Genomic DNA, 17970 nt, shown 5'->3' with positions numbered 1-17970 from the left:
TGCCCATGTACACATCGATCTATTTCCACTTAAAAAAACATCCTAGAATTGCACAAACTAGGCACCGCGCACAACCTCGGCATTGCGCACTACATTGGCTCTGCCCATGTACACATCGATCTATTTCCACTTAAAAAACATCCTAGAATTGCACAAACTAGGCACCGCGCACAACCTCGGCATTGCGCACTACATTGGCTCTGCCCATGTACACATCGATCTATTCCCACTTAAAAAAACATCCTAGAATTGCATATACTAGGCACCGCGCACAACCTAGCTTTGCCCATGTATATAGCGATCTCTTTTCACTTAAAAATCAGAAATTGAATAAAATCTGCATTGCTCATATACTAAGAAATCTGCTTTGACTTAAAAGAAATAGGAGAATTGCAGAAATTCGCGCATAAGCAACTCTATTGATTCGCGTTGTAAAAAAAAAAAAAAAAAAAAAAAAAAAAAAAAAAAAAAAAAAGTCTCTAGAAAAATTGAGCTTACTACAGGCGAATCAAGATCCTAGCTTAATTGAATTCTCAGCCGTACATTCTTGCAAATACTACCATTCGATGACTTTTTCTGACTAACTAACCAGCATGGTATCTTAGATTTTTCACAGAAAACGTTATCCTTCAATAATCGACAATCCATCAAAAATTCTCTGAAAAGTTCATACTCTATTGTTAATTCATACATAAAATATCTGTTTCCAAAATTTTACTCTTGTTAGAAAACTCCCACATTAAATTTTCCTTTATTATCTCCTGATACTTAATTACAATATCACTAACAGCAGTTTTAGAGCAAGCAATAACTAAACGCAAAAATATCACCTCAAGTAGCCAAAAAAATATATACAAAATAGTATTCATGGTATCTGAGCGTTAAACAATCGCCAATAACAGTGTTACGAATTGTGTATTTAGATATTAATTTTAGTAGAATTCTAATTTAAAATGTTGTATTTCCTCCTGCAACGCAGCTTGAGACAAATTTTAAGAGAAATCTATACCGGAAAAGTAAGAATACAGGACACGTGGATTAAACTTTGAATAAACGGATATGTCGGTAATTTGTATTGAAATTGAATAAATGTAACTGACTACTAAATTAGCTGTAACCGTAATTCCATCCTCTTGTTTACATTGCGTTTGGCGAATAGTATGGGTTACCAGGTCATATCCTTTCTCGCTGCTCTTGGCGATATTTTTTTTTGTTTAAAATTCCGGGTGGGCTATACTAAAGCTGTGCCAAAAAACATAAATATCGTTAAAAGTAATGGATTAATTTTTTGTTGAAAATGTTGTTTTTTAAGATGGCAGGCAAGTGTAAATAAATACATTTACTATGAGTATAAAATACTAAAGTAAGGCTATTATTACTTTCATATAGAAAAAAAAAAAAAAAGAATAAAAACACCGCTATAAAAACATTGTGCCACGTTTAATTAGATTAAAATATTACTGAAATTGAGTATCGAATTAAAAACCATCCTACCAACTTTTAAAAGAATTAGAATATTATTAAATTCAAATACTTTAAAATACGTTATATAAAATATAATTAACATTAAAACATATGTGACAATAATTATCTCAGCAATTTTTGAAAATAATGTATTAATTTTTTTAACAAAAATTGAAGTATACAATTATAAAATAAAAGAAAAATATGTACTTACATTTTTTGAGTAATTTAACCTCTTGTTTATTGATAAGAACCACAAAAAAATCGAAATCATAACTGAATCGGCTCTTTTAACCATCTTCATCTGTTATCCACATATCTCGCACTTCATTGAAGAAGCAATTAGTGAAGTTTACTCCAAAAATTTAAAATAAATTTCCTCTGACGCTTTAACAATTTATAAATAAATCTTTGATTAGGAAAGACAGGTTGGCCAAAATAAGGTCTCAAAGGGCAATTTTTTTATTCCAATACCAATAATTCTTGGTAATTACCAATAACAACATTCATCTTCGAAACGAAGATATCCATTCCATTTGAAATCTGACGAATTCGAAGAGATGAAGGTGCTACTTTGGTAGACGGTTGCACGGATTTTTGGCGATTTACGTTGGCCGAATTATTAGCGCGATTTTTACAAACGTCAGCCATCTTAAAAAACTCTGTTTTTACGCATAGTAAAGTATTCGAAACTTAAAAAATAAATAAATGAATATCATTAAAAGTAATGGATTAATTTTTTGTTGAAAATGTCGTTTTTTAAGATGGCAGGCAAGTGTAAATAAATACATTTACTATAAGTATAAAATACTAAAGTAAGGTTATTATTACTTTCATATAGCAAAGAAGAGAATAAAAACACCGCTATAAAAACATTGGGCCAACGTTTAATTAGATTAAAATATTACTGAAATTGAATATCGAATTAAAAACCATCATACCAACATTTAAAAGAATTAGAATATTATTAAATTCAAATACTTTAAAATACGTTATATAGAATATAATTAACATTAAAACATATGGACAATAATTATCTCAGCAATTTCTGAAAGTAGTGTATTAATTTTTTTAACAAAAATTGAAGTATACAATTATAAAATAAAAGAAAAATATGTACTTACATTTTTTTGAGTGTTTAACCTGTTCTTAACTGATAAGTACCACAATAAAAAATCAGAATCATAATTTAGATAACATCTTTGAAGGAATTCGAAGATATAAATTAAATTTTAAAACGGCGCGGAAATGCACAAATTGTCAGTAACCAATCAGGGAGCTGATTACAGCTCGTTGATCACAAATATTCCATAACCAATCAGAGAGCTTATTGCATCACGGCTAGAATTAAAATTATTTAAAAATTCATACATAATAAAATCATTTTTTAAGAAAATGCAAAATTAAATTGTATTTTAATATTTAAGAGCCATAAATAATGTTTAAAACATTAGATTAAATGTATACATATTAAAACGAATTACTTTTAAAGTAAGGTGACGTCATTGATTACATCATCAACAACATAAAATTTCATAAAATATGATAAACAATAAAATTTTTATTTCAAATAAACATGCAAAATTAAATTGATTTTTAATATTTAAAAGCCATAAATAATATTTTAAACACGGAATTTATGCACAATAAAACGCATTATTTTTTAAATAAAATGACAACAAAGTATCGGTTACCATAAATAACTTATCCAGCAATGGGTTTACCATAACTTGTATTACTCGCCAAAGGAAAATCGCCAAAATCCGTGCAACCGTCTACCAAAGTAGCACCGAGATGAATAATAAAATTTTAAAATGGCGCGGTAATGCACAAATATTCAGTAACCAATCAGGGAGCTGATTACATCACGCATAGAATTAAAATTATTTAAATAATCATTCATAATAAAATCATTTTTAAAACAAATGCAAAATTAAATTGTATTTTAATATTTAACAGCCATAAAAAATGTTTAAAACATTAGATTAAATTTATAGATATTAATAAAACCAATTACTTTTTAAGTAAGGTGGAGTCATTGATTACATCATCAACAACATAAAATTATATAAAATATTATAAACAACAAAACTTTTATCTCAAATAAAAATGTAAAATTAAATTGATTTTTAATATTTAGAAGCCATAAATAATATTTAAAACACGGAAGTTATGCAAAATAAAACACATTATTTTTTTAATAAAATGACAACAAAGTATCGGTTACCATAAACAACTTATCCAGCGATGGGTTTACCATAAGTTGTATTACTCGCCAAAATCCGTGCGACCGTCTACCAAAGTAGCATCTTTTAATTACTCAAACGTTCAAAAGAACTTAATTCAAAACAGCTAAAGAAAGCTAATCCGCCAATTCGCTACAGTCAACAAGAGCAGTTTTCTAAACAAACTCTTAAAACAACAACAAGCTAAGTAAAATAGCTGACTAACTGAATTGAGAGCTTTTCCTTCTTTTTATAAGATTTTTAAATCGCGCGCGAGAACTTTCTGGAACTTTCTCGAAATCAAAAAGAGATATTTATTAAATGTTAAATGCACGCGCTCTTGTATTTTCAATTTTCCTGCTTAGCTTTCCTTTTATATTCATCACGCGCTGTACTGCGCGGGAAATAAAACAATTTAATTTACAATTCAACTAACATAAGCTATTTAAATACCAAATCCGTAACAATATATTTCATGTGCTTAACAAATATATGTTAGCCAAAAAGATATATTTATAAAGGGAAATACAAATTTAACATACTCTTTAATGCAGTGGAATATTTAAAAGGCTATCAAATTTAATTTATAATTAACGTGTTTAGCTGTTTCAAAAGAAAAAAATAACAAATCTTTTAATCATATCTAATTTGCTATAGCAGTTTGATATAGTCAGACATTCATTTTCATTAAAGGTAAATGAGTATGCAGAACTAGGAAATAATTGCCAGGACAAATTTTGCTATTTCATGGACTTGGAATAATAATTTTTGCCGCTGATTTTCTTGAACTGAATTTCTTGAAAGCCTGATTTTATCTGCGAACAAGTACTGTAGTTGCAGTTATCTTATTTTTCTTATCTTATTTTAACTAAATTCAGCTGAATGCTGTCTTTTTCAGCACGCAGATTTATCGCTATAATGTTAATTCAGAAATAAGTATTTTTTTGCAAAACATTCTTTCCCTAAGCGAGCGTTCATCGCTACTTCTGCCGCCATTAATTTTTGGTGACTACACCTGATTGCTCCTTTTTTACCACGTGACCCCAACGCATCCGCAGACATACGGATAGAAGTTGAACATTGTTGAACTCCATCCGTATGTCATCCGTCACCTCACATCGAACGGATATCAGATGTCAATCAAAGTGAAGTCGCTCGCTGATTGGAGAAACGCATAGACACCGCAACGCATACGCAGCAGTGGAAACGGGCCTTAATTAGCCTTCGTCTTGCTGGATGACGTCCAAGCATTTGACCATCTGGCATGAGGGTTTGATTTACATGCTCACTAAGCTACAGATTGTTAACTTCCTTTTGTAGTTAAATTAATCAGTCATGAAATGGTTGTAAAAGACAAACAAACATTTATTTAAAGATAAATCTTAATAACCTAGGCGTAACGTATTCGTAAATGTACATAACAAACGTACTTATTGTATCGTACCGTTAAACATTTCAAGCGTACATCATCTGAATGAATATTTTAAAAATTATAAATAGAACGACATCCTGAAATAAGCTGTTGCCATTTTCTCAATAGATATTTTGTCTAATAACAATTAAATAATTTACAATCGTGCTTACATTCGACCATCCTGACTTTTCAATTGTCCTCAACTGAGCCAAATCTTATCATACATTAAAACAACAAAAAAGTATAATAATAGGTAGGAAAAAAATAAAATGATATATAATTTTAAAAAAATTATAAAAGTCCTACACAAAGTCTCTATAGCACAATCTATAGCGCACTATTCGCTTGGGCCTTTTAAGTTCGTCGTCAACCTCGTCATTATCATCATCTTCTGTATTTCTGGAAATGATTGCCTCCGAAGATCTGTTTTTAGCACGTGAATCAGCTTTGTGGGGCTTTCGACAACCCATTTTTGATCTGTAAAGTGGACAAGATCTAGAGCCTTGACCGCGTGGCTGCTGTTCTTCGCCATTTGCTTCAGTATCTTTACTACTTGCTTCTCCTTCCATTCTACTTTGACTGCATTCAGTGTCATTCCTATGATAGTGGATTTCGCTATTAAAGCACCTTTGATAAAATCGTCTAGGATTCCAGTGATTGTTTCTTCCACCTCCTGAAACTCTTTCTTCGTTTTTTCTTTCATTTTGTTCATCTTCACTTCTATCACGTCCAACGTTTCGTGGAAGTCCTATGAATAGATAACAACAATGTTGAAGTAAGGATGACGTAATTGCCTTCGTACGGGCCGCATATTTCCCAAGTGCCCATCTGTGAAACCACCGAGGGAGTGGCTTCTAGGACGGACCAATGGGCATCTAGTAATATTTCTGCCATGTCACATGACCTTTCGCGTGCTTTAAGATTTAAGCAAGATGTTTGAAAATATTTTACCACGCAATGTTTAGTAGAAAATAATTAAAGCATCGCCGATTTCTTCTGAAAACCTTCATTGCGAAGTTAGATCAAATATAAGAAATTGTGAGGATTTCACTACCTGATTGAAAAAATTTGATATAAATAAAAACACGTGTTGGATACTCCGCAAAAATATCCATGTGAAATATTACTTAATAAGTGGTAAATAAGATGAAGAAAGAAATATGTGATAAACGTCCGAGGCGAAATGCTATCTTTACATAAAACTATGCATATGAGAAAAATATTTACTCCAATTATATATGTAAATTGAAGTCAGCTCTTTTACTGCAGTCTATATGAAAAAGATACTCTATAATAATAACCAATGCTAGTGAACTGTACTAATTTGCATTCGTATACATTTAGCGTGTTAAATTTCACATAACTCTTCACTCTTAAATGTACTGTCTGCACAGGAAATGCTCATCAAACAGAATGAATTTATCTTATTCACAGCGAATATATTCAATTTATTCACATATAACTTTTAATGTTAATAATGGATATAATCAGATCATACACAATATGTATTCTGAATCTTACACTTTCAAAATCAAAAGCACTGAAATAAGACACATTGGATTCATTGTAACACTTCCATTCTTTTTCTTTCTCAGCTCAATTAAAAATATATATACACTTAAATTCTCTTAATCCACAGGTAAATGCATAATACTCGAGGCTAATTGTAGCTTGAGTCATTTTCTCGATCTAAAGAGCGATAATATGCCTCGACCATCAATTCAAATATTAATGCGTGATAAAAATCGAGAAAGTAAAATATCAGATGTTAATGAAAATCAGAAAACGAAAGCAGTACGAGATTTTTTACTATTACGCCATATATTTATATCTGCTAAACAAATCCAATTTAAAATGTAATCAACATGCGCTCACATGCACGAAGATTTAGCGTCACAAGAACAATAGAAGCTCATTGGTCCATTTTCAAAATCCCTCCCCCAGTGGCTACGCTGATGTGCACTTGTGAAATATGCGTACGGGCCTTTGAGGTTGTAGTTGCTGCTTATCATCTACATTCTCTTGGCTGTGACTATCATCACTTTCGTCATTCTGTCTTTGCCTTGGCATGAAGTGGTGTTTAGAGAACAGTTGGCCACAGTGTCGATTTATAGTATTTGCAGCATAAGGACTATTTTTCACCGAAGTGCGATTCAGTCCAATCAGATTTGCAGCTTAATTCCCCTTCTTCCGAACAACAACTTCAAATACACCTAATTCACCATATCCTTCACTTAGAACGGCACTTTTTGTATTGTTTTTCTTTACTGCAGTTTGATGAACGAATATATCATCTTTAGAGTCAATTTTTATGAGATCAGTGCACCCGAGTTCTGAAATATTCAGTGCGAAGAAATCTATGTATTTATTCGAAAAACGCAATAACTCTTGCTGGTGATCAATATCGAGATCCGAGCCAATTTTAACTTGGTTTAAACTTATAGGAACTTTTATGTTGTTAATATTTTCCGTTTTTGGTAAGTTCGAGCTCAATTAAGAAATTTCAAACATTTAAACATAGTTCAACTTCTGCTCTCCCAACGCATTGATCTTTTTGGAGCTTAATACTTCTATCGCCAACATTAATCACTAGTATACAAGTTTCGCCTCTTTTAATTTCTAATAAACAGCCGATACCTTCGGAAGGATTTTCTATCATAATTAATCCATTATCTACAGAATCCGTTGGAGAACTGACAAGACTGATTGTATTTTTCCCTAATTCATTTGCCTCAAGAGTTTTAAGGCAGATACGATTTATTTTTTTCATCAATTTGGAGGTTACTAAATATTTCATCTTCCCTATACCCGAAGTGAAATCTTTTTCCTATTCTGACATAAGCGATGTGAGGGAGATCAAACTATATCCGTCCGATGATTAGATCAACTGGCTGTGCACTATCAGGTACAAGGTATATATTTATGCCTTGGCCTTTTACATTAACAACTTCAATATCGGCTTTAATCATTCCCATAGAAGTCACTGCAGGCACCCTTTGATTTCCAAAACCGTACAATTCATTCATAGCAGGTTCTGCTTTTTCTGAGCAACTGAAGTCCTTAAGAGACAACAAGAACTCCCCGTATCAATTAAAGCCTGTACTTCTTCAGAATTATTCAGTTTTGCTTTCTTCAAATATGAATTGCTCTCTTCTGAATTTTCGCCAACTTGCACAACAGAATAATTTTTATCATTTGAATGATTATTTTCAGCCTTAGTAACACAATTTTTAGCTTTATGACCTGTTTTATTACATTTTCGGCATGTTACTACTGGTTTGGGCAGCAGACAGTCCCTTGAAATGTGTCCAAAATTATTACAGCTGAAGCATTTTGGTTCACCTTTTTCATTATGTGTGATACCGTAGAGTTTTTTCTTTTCGTTGATTGCAGTAACTGGACCATCTTTAAAGGAGTTTCGTTTGTCGTAAGACCCTTCTTTACGCTTCTTTCCTAAAATTCTTTTCAATTTAATTTCGTATAGCAAATTCTTGTAGCTTTAAGCTTAGGTTTCAGAATAATCCCGCTTCTGATTTATGCTAACTTCCTTTTGTAGTTAAATTAATCAGTCATAAAATGGTTGTAAAAGACAAACAAATATTTATTTAAAGATAAATCTTAATAACCTACACGTAACGTATTCGTAAACGTACATAACATAACAAACGTACTTACTACATCGTACCGTTAAACATTTCAAGCGTACATCATCTAAATGAATATTTTTTAAATTATAAATAGAACGACATCCAGAGATTAGCTGTTGCCATTTTCTCAATAGATATTTTGTCTAATAACAATTAAATAATTTACAGTCGTGCTTACAAAATAGCCCTGAAAGATAATTTTGTCTCTTGAGCTTTTTCTAGAGCACAGAACGTTTATTGTGTAAAGTTGACTTCAAGGTATCATAATCATCTAGTTTTTCAACTAAATCAATTGGTGAAATCAACTTAGACCAGATGTCAATAAAATGATCTTTTACTTCTAAAGACACTTTACGTTTTATCCGATCCGCTACAATAAGGTCGCTAAGTTTCTCAAAGTATCTACTTTAATTCCGCTTATCCATTCATTAAAAAAATTTCTTAACTCAAACGCAAAATTCTTCCATGTGTTTCCTACACTCTTATTGTGCGTAAGCCCACCAGCGGCCGAGCGGTAAAGTCGCTGAACACTGGTAGTTCGGTCCGAGGTTCGAATCCCGCAAACGGGCTGGCTGCATGGGCGTTTTCGTGGTTTTCCCCATGTGTAACGTGTATACGAGCCAGTTCCCCTTAGAAATTCCTCCACGAAGGCATCCCTCCCCTTAGGCAGATAGCCCTCTAGGCTTTGCCATAATCACACACACCACACCTTATTGTGCGTAAAAAATTTTTGGCGAAATTTTTCAGGTGTCATCTTGTACCGTTTTAATAAGATCCTTTTAACTTCTTTATAATCGTTTGCAATCTCATCCCTTTCTCTGGCGATTAACTGAGCAATATCATACGGCAATAAGCCAAACAAATGAGTAACCCACGTATTTTCTGGTATTTCAACTTGTTTAGCCATACGTTCAAACATGATTAAATATAAACTGATATCATTCTCGTCAGGTTTAAATTTTTGCATCAAACGATGAAGCTGTAACTTTGGATTCATGTGCGTACCACTAGCATTTTCATAGAATTTGTAGATCTACTTTGCTTCAATACGTAGTTTTTGCAGTTCAAATTCCATTTCATACTTTCGTTTTTGTTCCTCATATTCTTCTCTTCGCCTACGTTCATCATCTTGACGTTTTCGTTCTTCAATTTCTTCTCTTTCATTTATTATAATGTTTAATCATTCTTTGGCGCATTCTCTTGACTCATTTACATCTTCTCCCAATGCTTCAGCAAATATTCTTAAATCGCATTTCTTTGCCTTACCGAAAATAGACATTTTCGTACTTATTAAAATGCATATATATATATATATATATATATATATGCTATTATTATTAACTTCCAATTAGACAACTTAGTAGAACACAGCTATTGGTATTTTATAAGTTTGTTTGACGTTCTAAATATATTTCAAAATTTAAAGAAATGAAAAAAATAAACTCTCTTTCCAAAATGATAAAAAAAATAACAAAATTAAATTCTATAATAAATATGTTACATCAATCAATGCACATACCTTGAAGTTAAAATTCTTTTCAATTTATTTTCGTATAGCAAATTCTTGTAGCTTTAGGCTTAGGTTTCAGAATAATCCCGCTTCTGATTTATGCTAACTTCCTTTTGTAGTTAAATCAATCAGTCATAAAATGGTTGTAAAAGACAAACGAACATTTATTTAAAGATATATCTTAATAACCTACACGTAACGTATTCTAAACGTACATAACATAACAAACGTACTTACTACATCGTACCGTTAAACATTTCAAGCGTACATCATCTAAATGAATATTTTTAAAATTATAAATAGAACGACATCCAGAGATTAGCTGTTGCCATTTTCTCAATAGATATTTTGTCTAATAACAATTAAATAATTTACAGTCGTGCTTACAAAATAGCCCTGAAAGATAATTTTGTCTCTTGAGCTTTTTCTAGAGCGCAGAACCCCAACAAAAAAGCAACTTGGAGCCAATAATGCACTCGATGTATGCTTACGATTTTCCAAATTTCAATTTCCTGGTCGTAAGTTATGGAGATGACACTGCTCTTATTCAAAAGTCAAGAAAGACGAATCAAGCGCTCGTCCATACTTTCGGACTCCTTCGGACACATAATGCCGCAGAAGAGAATTTTCACAGCTATTATTCGTTCCATATTCACTATGTCACTCATGTATGGTCGAATGCTACTTAATCTGATATTAACAAGCTTCAAATTATTCAAAATAAATTTCTCAGGATTATTTCTGGTGGTCCAAAAACAAGAATCCGTAGCAAGAACTTTCATAGAGAGCTCCAAATAGGATACGTACGAACCTACTTCAATAGACTCAATAACAATTTTTATAAAAAAGCTGTAACTTCGTTATAAGATGTTTTTGAGTAAAAATAAGTTTAGTTTAAAAATTTCTAAATAATTTACTTGATCCTGAAAATCTTTATGAAATATTTCTGTTTTTAGAAAATCCGAAGAATGTCAGTCTGCTTGCAAACAGAAGTTTGGAATAATTTTTAAAGAATTAAAGAAAATTTTTTTTTGTTTTTAAATTTTATTTTTAAAATAATAATTTAAACTTGATATTGTCCAGCTTTTTATGCTGACAATATTTCCTATAAAATTTAAAGTTTCTGGAAATTTTATTGGAGTTAATCCAAAATTAAAAGTTTTCTGCTAAACTCCGTATCAGCTGCTCTAGATCTGTTTACGTTAAGTAGCCAAGATTTGCAAGAGCAGTAATTTAGTGATCTTGGAAAACATATTGGAATGTTTTTCTGCAGTTACATTCTTTATTTATTATATGTAATTCAAAAATTACATTAAGAATAATGAAAGCCTTTTATATTTCATTATAAATTATGTGCGTTTTGACGCTTTTATATTTAAGTCCTATTTTAAATATCGTGAATGGATTTCCTATTTTATTAATAATTTGAAAAAATGGTGCGCCATTCAGATACAGCAGTTACTTGGTGTGCCATTTAAAAAGTTTTTCCTGTTATTTATTTATGTGAATATTAACCAGGTAGATTTTTTTTTTTTTTCTTATTTCGTAATACACCGATTTTGTTCTTAATTTTTTTATTCTGTATTTTATTAGCATCCTGTATTTCTTATACATGCTACAAATAATAAGAATATCTTTTCCTTATTTTTTCAATGAATTTTGAAAATAACATTAACTTCTATATGAAAGAATATTATTTGCTTCGTGATTTAAAATTAATTTTATTGAGCATTATTTTCAAGTTCAATATAATATAAGTGAAGCGGTTAGTTTAAATACTGCATTTGTTAATAGAATCTTTATTTTACTCTTCAAGAATATGGATACTTCTGAATTATGGCATGTAATGCCGGATCCCGTACTCTTGTATATATTTTCATATTTAAGTGCCAAAGATTTATTGAATGTTCGTAGAACTTGCAAGAACTGGTTGAGGTTAGCAAGCGATCAGTTCCTGTGGAAGAGGTTGTTTCATGTGGATTTTAAAATAGACAGAAGCATTCCGATTGCTCCCGGTAAAAATTCGTGGCTTAGTGAATATAAAAGACTCAAGTATCATACTCCTATGCAGCAAACAGAAGTATTAGTTGAACATACACATCAGGTTCTTCATGTTAGTTTTTCACATAATGGCGAAATGTTTGCCAGCAGTTCTAAAGATGGGTACATTAAGGTGAGACTAACTTTATATTTTGATGTATTACATATTATTGTTGCATTTATATTTGTAGGTCTAAGATATTTCAAATTATTCTTGATTAATTACTTAAATTGTGATAATGCATTTTAATTATTATTATTTATAAATTACACTAAAAATTAAGTATGAATGTATATTAATTGCCATGTCTTGTTTTATTATATTTCAGGCTTTTTTTTTTTTTTTTTCAAAAATGTAGAGCACATCCTTATTTTTATAAGTCTTAGATTGCTTAGAAATATATGCTTGTACACATTAAAAATTCAAGCTGTTATGACTGCTGTCCCAGTTAAAATATGTCTTTCAAAATTCTTGAAGGAAAAACAATTTCTTTATGCATAGTTCCAGTACTCAGAATTAAGATGAGTATTAATAAAGATGAATATTTAGTACTTCATTTCAAACATTAAAAAATATTCCTAGTTGAATTTGAATGCAGGAAATTAATGTAAATTGTCTACAAATTGCTATTAAGCCATTTTTTCAGTACTTTTATTTTTCTATTATATTTCTAAGAATCTTTGGTAGTAAAAAATCAAGATACTTTCCTAATTTGATGTTCATGCTTCAGATTTGTGTTACATAGTTTGTGTTACATTTGTTCATGCTTAAAACATTAAGTAAAATTATTTTTATATTTTGTTCTTTGCTTGTAAATATAAATTGCTATTTCAGATAATTATGATTTTCTTGTTTATTATAGCATTCATAATTAAAAGACAACAGTTAGTTTTAAATATTAAAATATCTTCCCTCTTAAGTCATGAGTTAAAAGCCTGAAAAAAAAAAACGATATGAATTAAAAATAAATGTAAAAAATGGTACTTTATTAAGTTTTTGTAGTGCGTCATTTGTTTTTATCATAAAAAAAAACAAAAAAAAAAACCACAGAACTTTTTGGATTATCCAATACATTAGCAAATTGCTTATGCTATTCTAGAAAACATGTTTTTTGTTTGTATTTAGACTGCACTGAATGGCAGAATCTAGTGTCAGCAGTAAAAAATCTAGTGTCAGCCTTGTTTTGAAAATTTTATAGATATTCAAACTACATTTGAAAAAGTTAGTATTCCTATTTCTATTCATATTTTATCATGTTTTTACCAGACTAAATCATATTTTATCGTACTATGACCAAATAAACTAAAAAATGTTAATTTTGGTTGTCTTTGTGTGTTTTTTTTTAAATTTTACTTTTATTTATTTATTTATTTTTTAAGGTATGGAAAGCAACTTATCCTGCAGAAGTTTGCCACAGTACAGATATGAAATCTTTTAGTTGGAATTATACTCAGTTTTCTCAGTTCAATGAATCAGATACACTTCTCCTTGTTTCTGGTGTTCATTTTGGAGCTCACACTGCTTCTGGTGAAATAGCAGTATTTAATCTTCAAGGTTTGTAAATTTTTTTTATATTTCATCTGGGCGAATGAAAATTTTAAATTATTTTTTCAGAAAATATTCCATTTTTATTTTATAAATTAAGTTCTTTTAATCTAATATATTGATATTCTATTAGAATTCACATCATGAAGTGAAAAGGAAAGAAATTGCTGTTTATATATATAGTATATGAATTTTTAAAAGTATTTTTATTGAGATAATTTCTTTTTACTTATGTTCAGGAAACGTTTTTAAAAAGATTTCAGAAGGGATAACTTAAATTGACTCGGGTATAGAATAGAATAAAAATGCATAATGTATGTAGTATGCTGTCATGAAAGGTTCTGTTTTCAAGAACTAAAAAACATTTTTTTATCAAAACATTGCATTACAGTCAAAAGTCGTTAATCCGGACTCGCCGGGACTTCGGCGATTCCGGATTATCGATTTTTCCGGATTATAGATCATCGGATTAAATCTGGTAAGATGGCATGCAGAAATTATAAAATTAAAAATATGAAACCGTAATTTATGAAATAAAGAGCAATTATGATCTAAAGAGTATCAAAATTCACAAAAAGAAAAATTATTTGTTTACTTTATTAAACATTTCTTTTAATGCGCGCATGCGTAAAGCATACATTACGCATAGTCGAAATCAGAAAATTGCAACCATAAAACTATTTGATGTGTACTCGTGATATTTATAATGACCAGGAATTTGATTTAAATCATATCAAAGATGGAATACATCAAGATGAAATACTACATTTAGTTAGGAATTATAAGCCAAATAAAAAAAAAAACATCTGCCCTGAAGATAAGGATAGTGCTGACAGATCAACTTCCAATTCATTGCGCGCCATGTCGTTTCCCTGCCCCCCGTAGAGCAGCGTGAAATTGATAAACATATTTCAGAATGATTAGATAATCAAAGGATATGCCTTTATCCATTTTTTGCAGCAATTCCACTTTCTGTTTAATGGACTTCGAAACATACTTTCGCTTTGTTTACATATTAGTAAATATATTTCGGAAATTCTATTTGACATAATCGGAAGTTCAAGCTTACTTTTATAAAATTGCTCTAACAGTCTGCAAAAAATAATAAGCCGGATCCAATTCGAAGATTAAGGAACAACGCTATCTGCAACATTAACTGAAATAGATAATTAGATAATTTTAGCTTATATCGTCCGTTATACATTAAACACGCATGCGTAAACACATTATGTGAATGCGCACATGAATATTCGCAGCCGTAAAGGTCTTACGTGCACGCGTAAATGCCTATGCACATGCATGAATGCAATGCATGCGCAGAAAGTTTTTAGCTTTGAGGTCCGGATTATAGATCATTCCGGATTATGGGTGTCCGAATTAACGACTTTTGACTGTATTATACATATATTATTAGGCCTAATTTCAGAATTTTTGGGGTCTTGTGTGTAATAAGTAAAATTAGCATCCCATATAAATTTAACATATTACAGTAAAAGCCCAATTATCTATCATTGAACTAACTAGAAGGCTCAAGTAAGCAGATTATTGCAAAACTTTAGAGAGTTGTACTCTTTTTTTTTTTTTTTTTAAATTATTTTTTGAAGGAAAAATGAAGGAAATGAAAGATTTATAAAACCATCAGAAAGCACATGAAAAACCTGGAACTGCTTTCCTCATAAAAAAATAAATAAAATAAAAAACTGTGACCTAAATGCCAGTAATAGATAAATGTAATGCCACAGTTCAGTTGTAAGATCGATAATTATGTATTATCCCATCGACTGTGAAAGTTGGCTAAAATCAAGCCATGAAAGTTGGCAGAAATCCAAAGTTGCATCAGTCATTCTTGCAATTCTGAGCTGCACTTCTATCTGCAGCTCATCAATTAAACATTTATTAATATCTCTGCAGAGTCTACCAAATAGCTACTGACGCAGATCTCATTTCTGCAGTCTGGTTCATTTTTGCACTTCGTACAAAGGCTTCCATCAGTTTCTGCTATTTAGTTATACCTTCTGCAGTAGTCAATTTTGTTTGGTTGAGTATTCCTTTCAACAAAGAAGGAGGCACTTTTAAAACTTGTCTCAATTATTAATTGTTTCTAGTGTCTCTTGTACTATGCAGCTGTGGCGTATATTTGTAAGTGCATACCTGCGGCTATCATGCTCTTACTTCTCTACTGTCCAATCCCTAATTAAATCATTCCTTATGGTAATCATTTGTCAGAAGGAGCTGCGTACATTTTCTGTTGAACATAATAGAGGAATATCAGACACAATACCTCCCAACCTAAGATTGTGATTAGGGTGTAAACACAAGATTACATATTTGATAAGTCTGATACACTGGAATAATTCTACCTTAATTACCATACAGATTTCACCTTAATTATTACAGAACACAAATTTTCATCTTAATTTTAACAGTAATTAATGTTTTAGTCATATAAAAACACATAAGAAAATTTTTTTTAACTCACAGAAATTATAGCATATATATATATATGTACAGTGGCCAAAATTGTGGACACTTCTGGAAATTTTTATGTTTTTGAACTTTGAATGCTTATAGAAAATATTACGTTTCACAAAATGCAAACTTGTATATATCATTTTAAAGAGAATTTATTACTGAATTCAATACAAAACACAAAATTTAATTATTTGCAATACAGAAAAGTTATATGTACTTTAATATAAATAAAAAATACAGTTCTGAAGTGGTTTGTAATGTCTAGCTTTCCTGGCCAATCACTGTTCTTGTTCTGAGAACCAATCAAATGTTAGTAACTGCCAGTAGAAGCTGACATCATGTTTACACTTGAAACAATTCATTATTTTGCTTTGTTCTGTACAAGGAGGACCTGTTTCTTATACACTACAATTACAAGTAGGAATTTTTGTAAAAATTTTTAATATTTAGTCAAGAAGCGATGACATCAAATAAAAGAGTAGATTGGACACCTAGAAAGAGATGTAATATTATTGTGTTATGAGAAAGTGGTCTTTCCTATGCTGAAATTGCAAGACAGGTGGGTGGTTCAGTGACTACATCTGGAGTCCGAAAGTTTTGTTTACAATATCAGGAGACAAATTCAATAAAAAACAAAGAAGGAAAAGGCTGAAAAAGGTGCACCACATCTATTGCTGACAGAGGAAGAAAAGGACTATGTCTCCAAACTAGAAAAATGTCATCAGCGGCCATCAGAACTGATCTGAATGATGCTGGTGTTTCTGTCAGTTCAAGAACAATCAGGAGAAGATTAACAGATGTTGGACTGAGAGGTAGAATTCCACGAAAAAAGCCTTATCTTAATTTTCAGCAATTAAATAAAAGACTACAGTGGGCAAAGGAACACATTAATTAGACAGATGATCACAAGTTATATGGAGTCACAATAATACACAATGATCACAAGTTATATGGAGTGATGAAACTAAGATATCGTTATTTGGTAGTGATGGGCGAAAATATGTAAGATGTAGAATAGGAGAAGAGCTACATGCTGACTGCATTCAAGCAACTGTGAAGAACCCAGTTAGTGTTATCATTTGGTCATGCATGTCAGCAGATGGTATTGGTCACCTTTATGTCATCGATGGGACACTGAATGCCAGAAAATACATTGACATTATTCTAGAACCAAAACTTCTACCTTCCATCAGAGATCTCTTTCCTGCTTCGTTTATTTTTCAGCAGGATTCTGCTCCTTGCCACATGGCCAAAATATCGAAAGAGTGGTTTCATACAAAGAGCATTAAATTGTTGTCATGGCCAGGAAACAGTCCTGACCTCAATCCTATCAAAAATTTGTGGCACCGTTTGAAAACTCTTGTCCGAATGAGGCGCCCATGAAATAAAAGGGAACTAATTGAGGCTAAAATTGTTTCCTGGAATCATGTAATAACGAAAGAAGAGCTTAAAACTCTTGTCAGCTCAATGAAACGTCGATGTGAAGCTGTAATAAAAAATAAAGGGTACCCTACTAAGTACTGATCGAGAACTATTATCATTTAACTTTTTTGTATTGCAAATAATTGAATTTTGTGTTTTGTATTGAATTCAGTAATAAATTCTCTTTAAAATGATATATACAGGTTTGCATTTTGTGAAATGTAACATTT

General features: G+C 31.0%; 1 protein-coding gene across 2 annotated transcripts in view; it reads left to right on the top strand.

Annotated features, from left to right (window-relative positions):
• Positions 1–11432: 11432 nt before the first annotated feature.
• The window catches only part of Fbw5 (F-box and WD repeat domain containing 5), a 111942-nt gene continuing 105404 nt past the window's right edge, over positions 11433–17970 (top strand). Inside the window, exons 1-3 of one of the 2 annotated variants that reach the window (XM_085817023.1) lie at positions 11434–11778; positions 12077–12433; positions 13681–13855. In XM_085817023.1, the coding sequence (XP_085673149.1) occupies positions 12080–12433; positions 13681–13855 (529 nt within the window). In that variant the 5' untranslated portion in view covers positions 11434–11778; positions 12077–12079. Of the gene's footprint in view, positions 12434–13680; positions 13856–17970 lie in introns of both variants that reach the window. The other variant, XM_085817024.1, reaches the window with a different exon arrangement.

Source organism: Stegodyphus dumicola, chromosome 5 (genome assembly GCF_044657685.1).
Source record: "Stegodyphus dumicola isolate Sdum_Otavi_A_Nest chromosome 5, ASM4465768v1".
Lineage (NCBI taxonomy): Eukaryota > Metazoa > Arthropoda > Arachnida > Araneae > Eresidae > Stegodyphus > Stegodyphus dumicola.
This window is presented reverse-complemented; position numbering and strand designations above follow the sequence as displayed.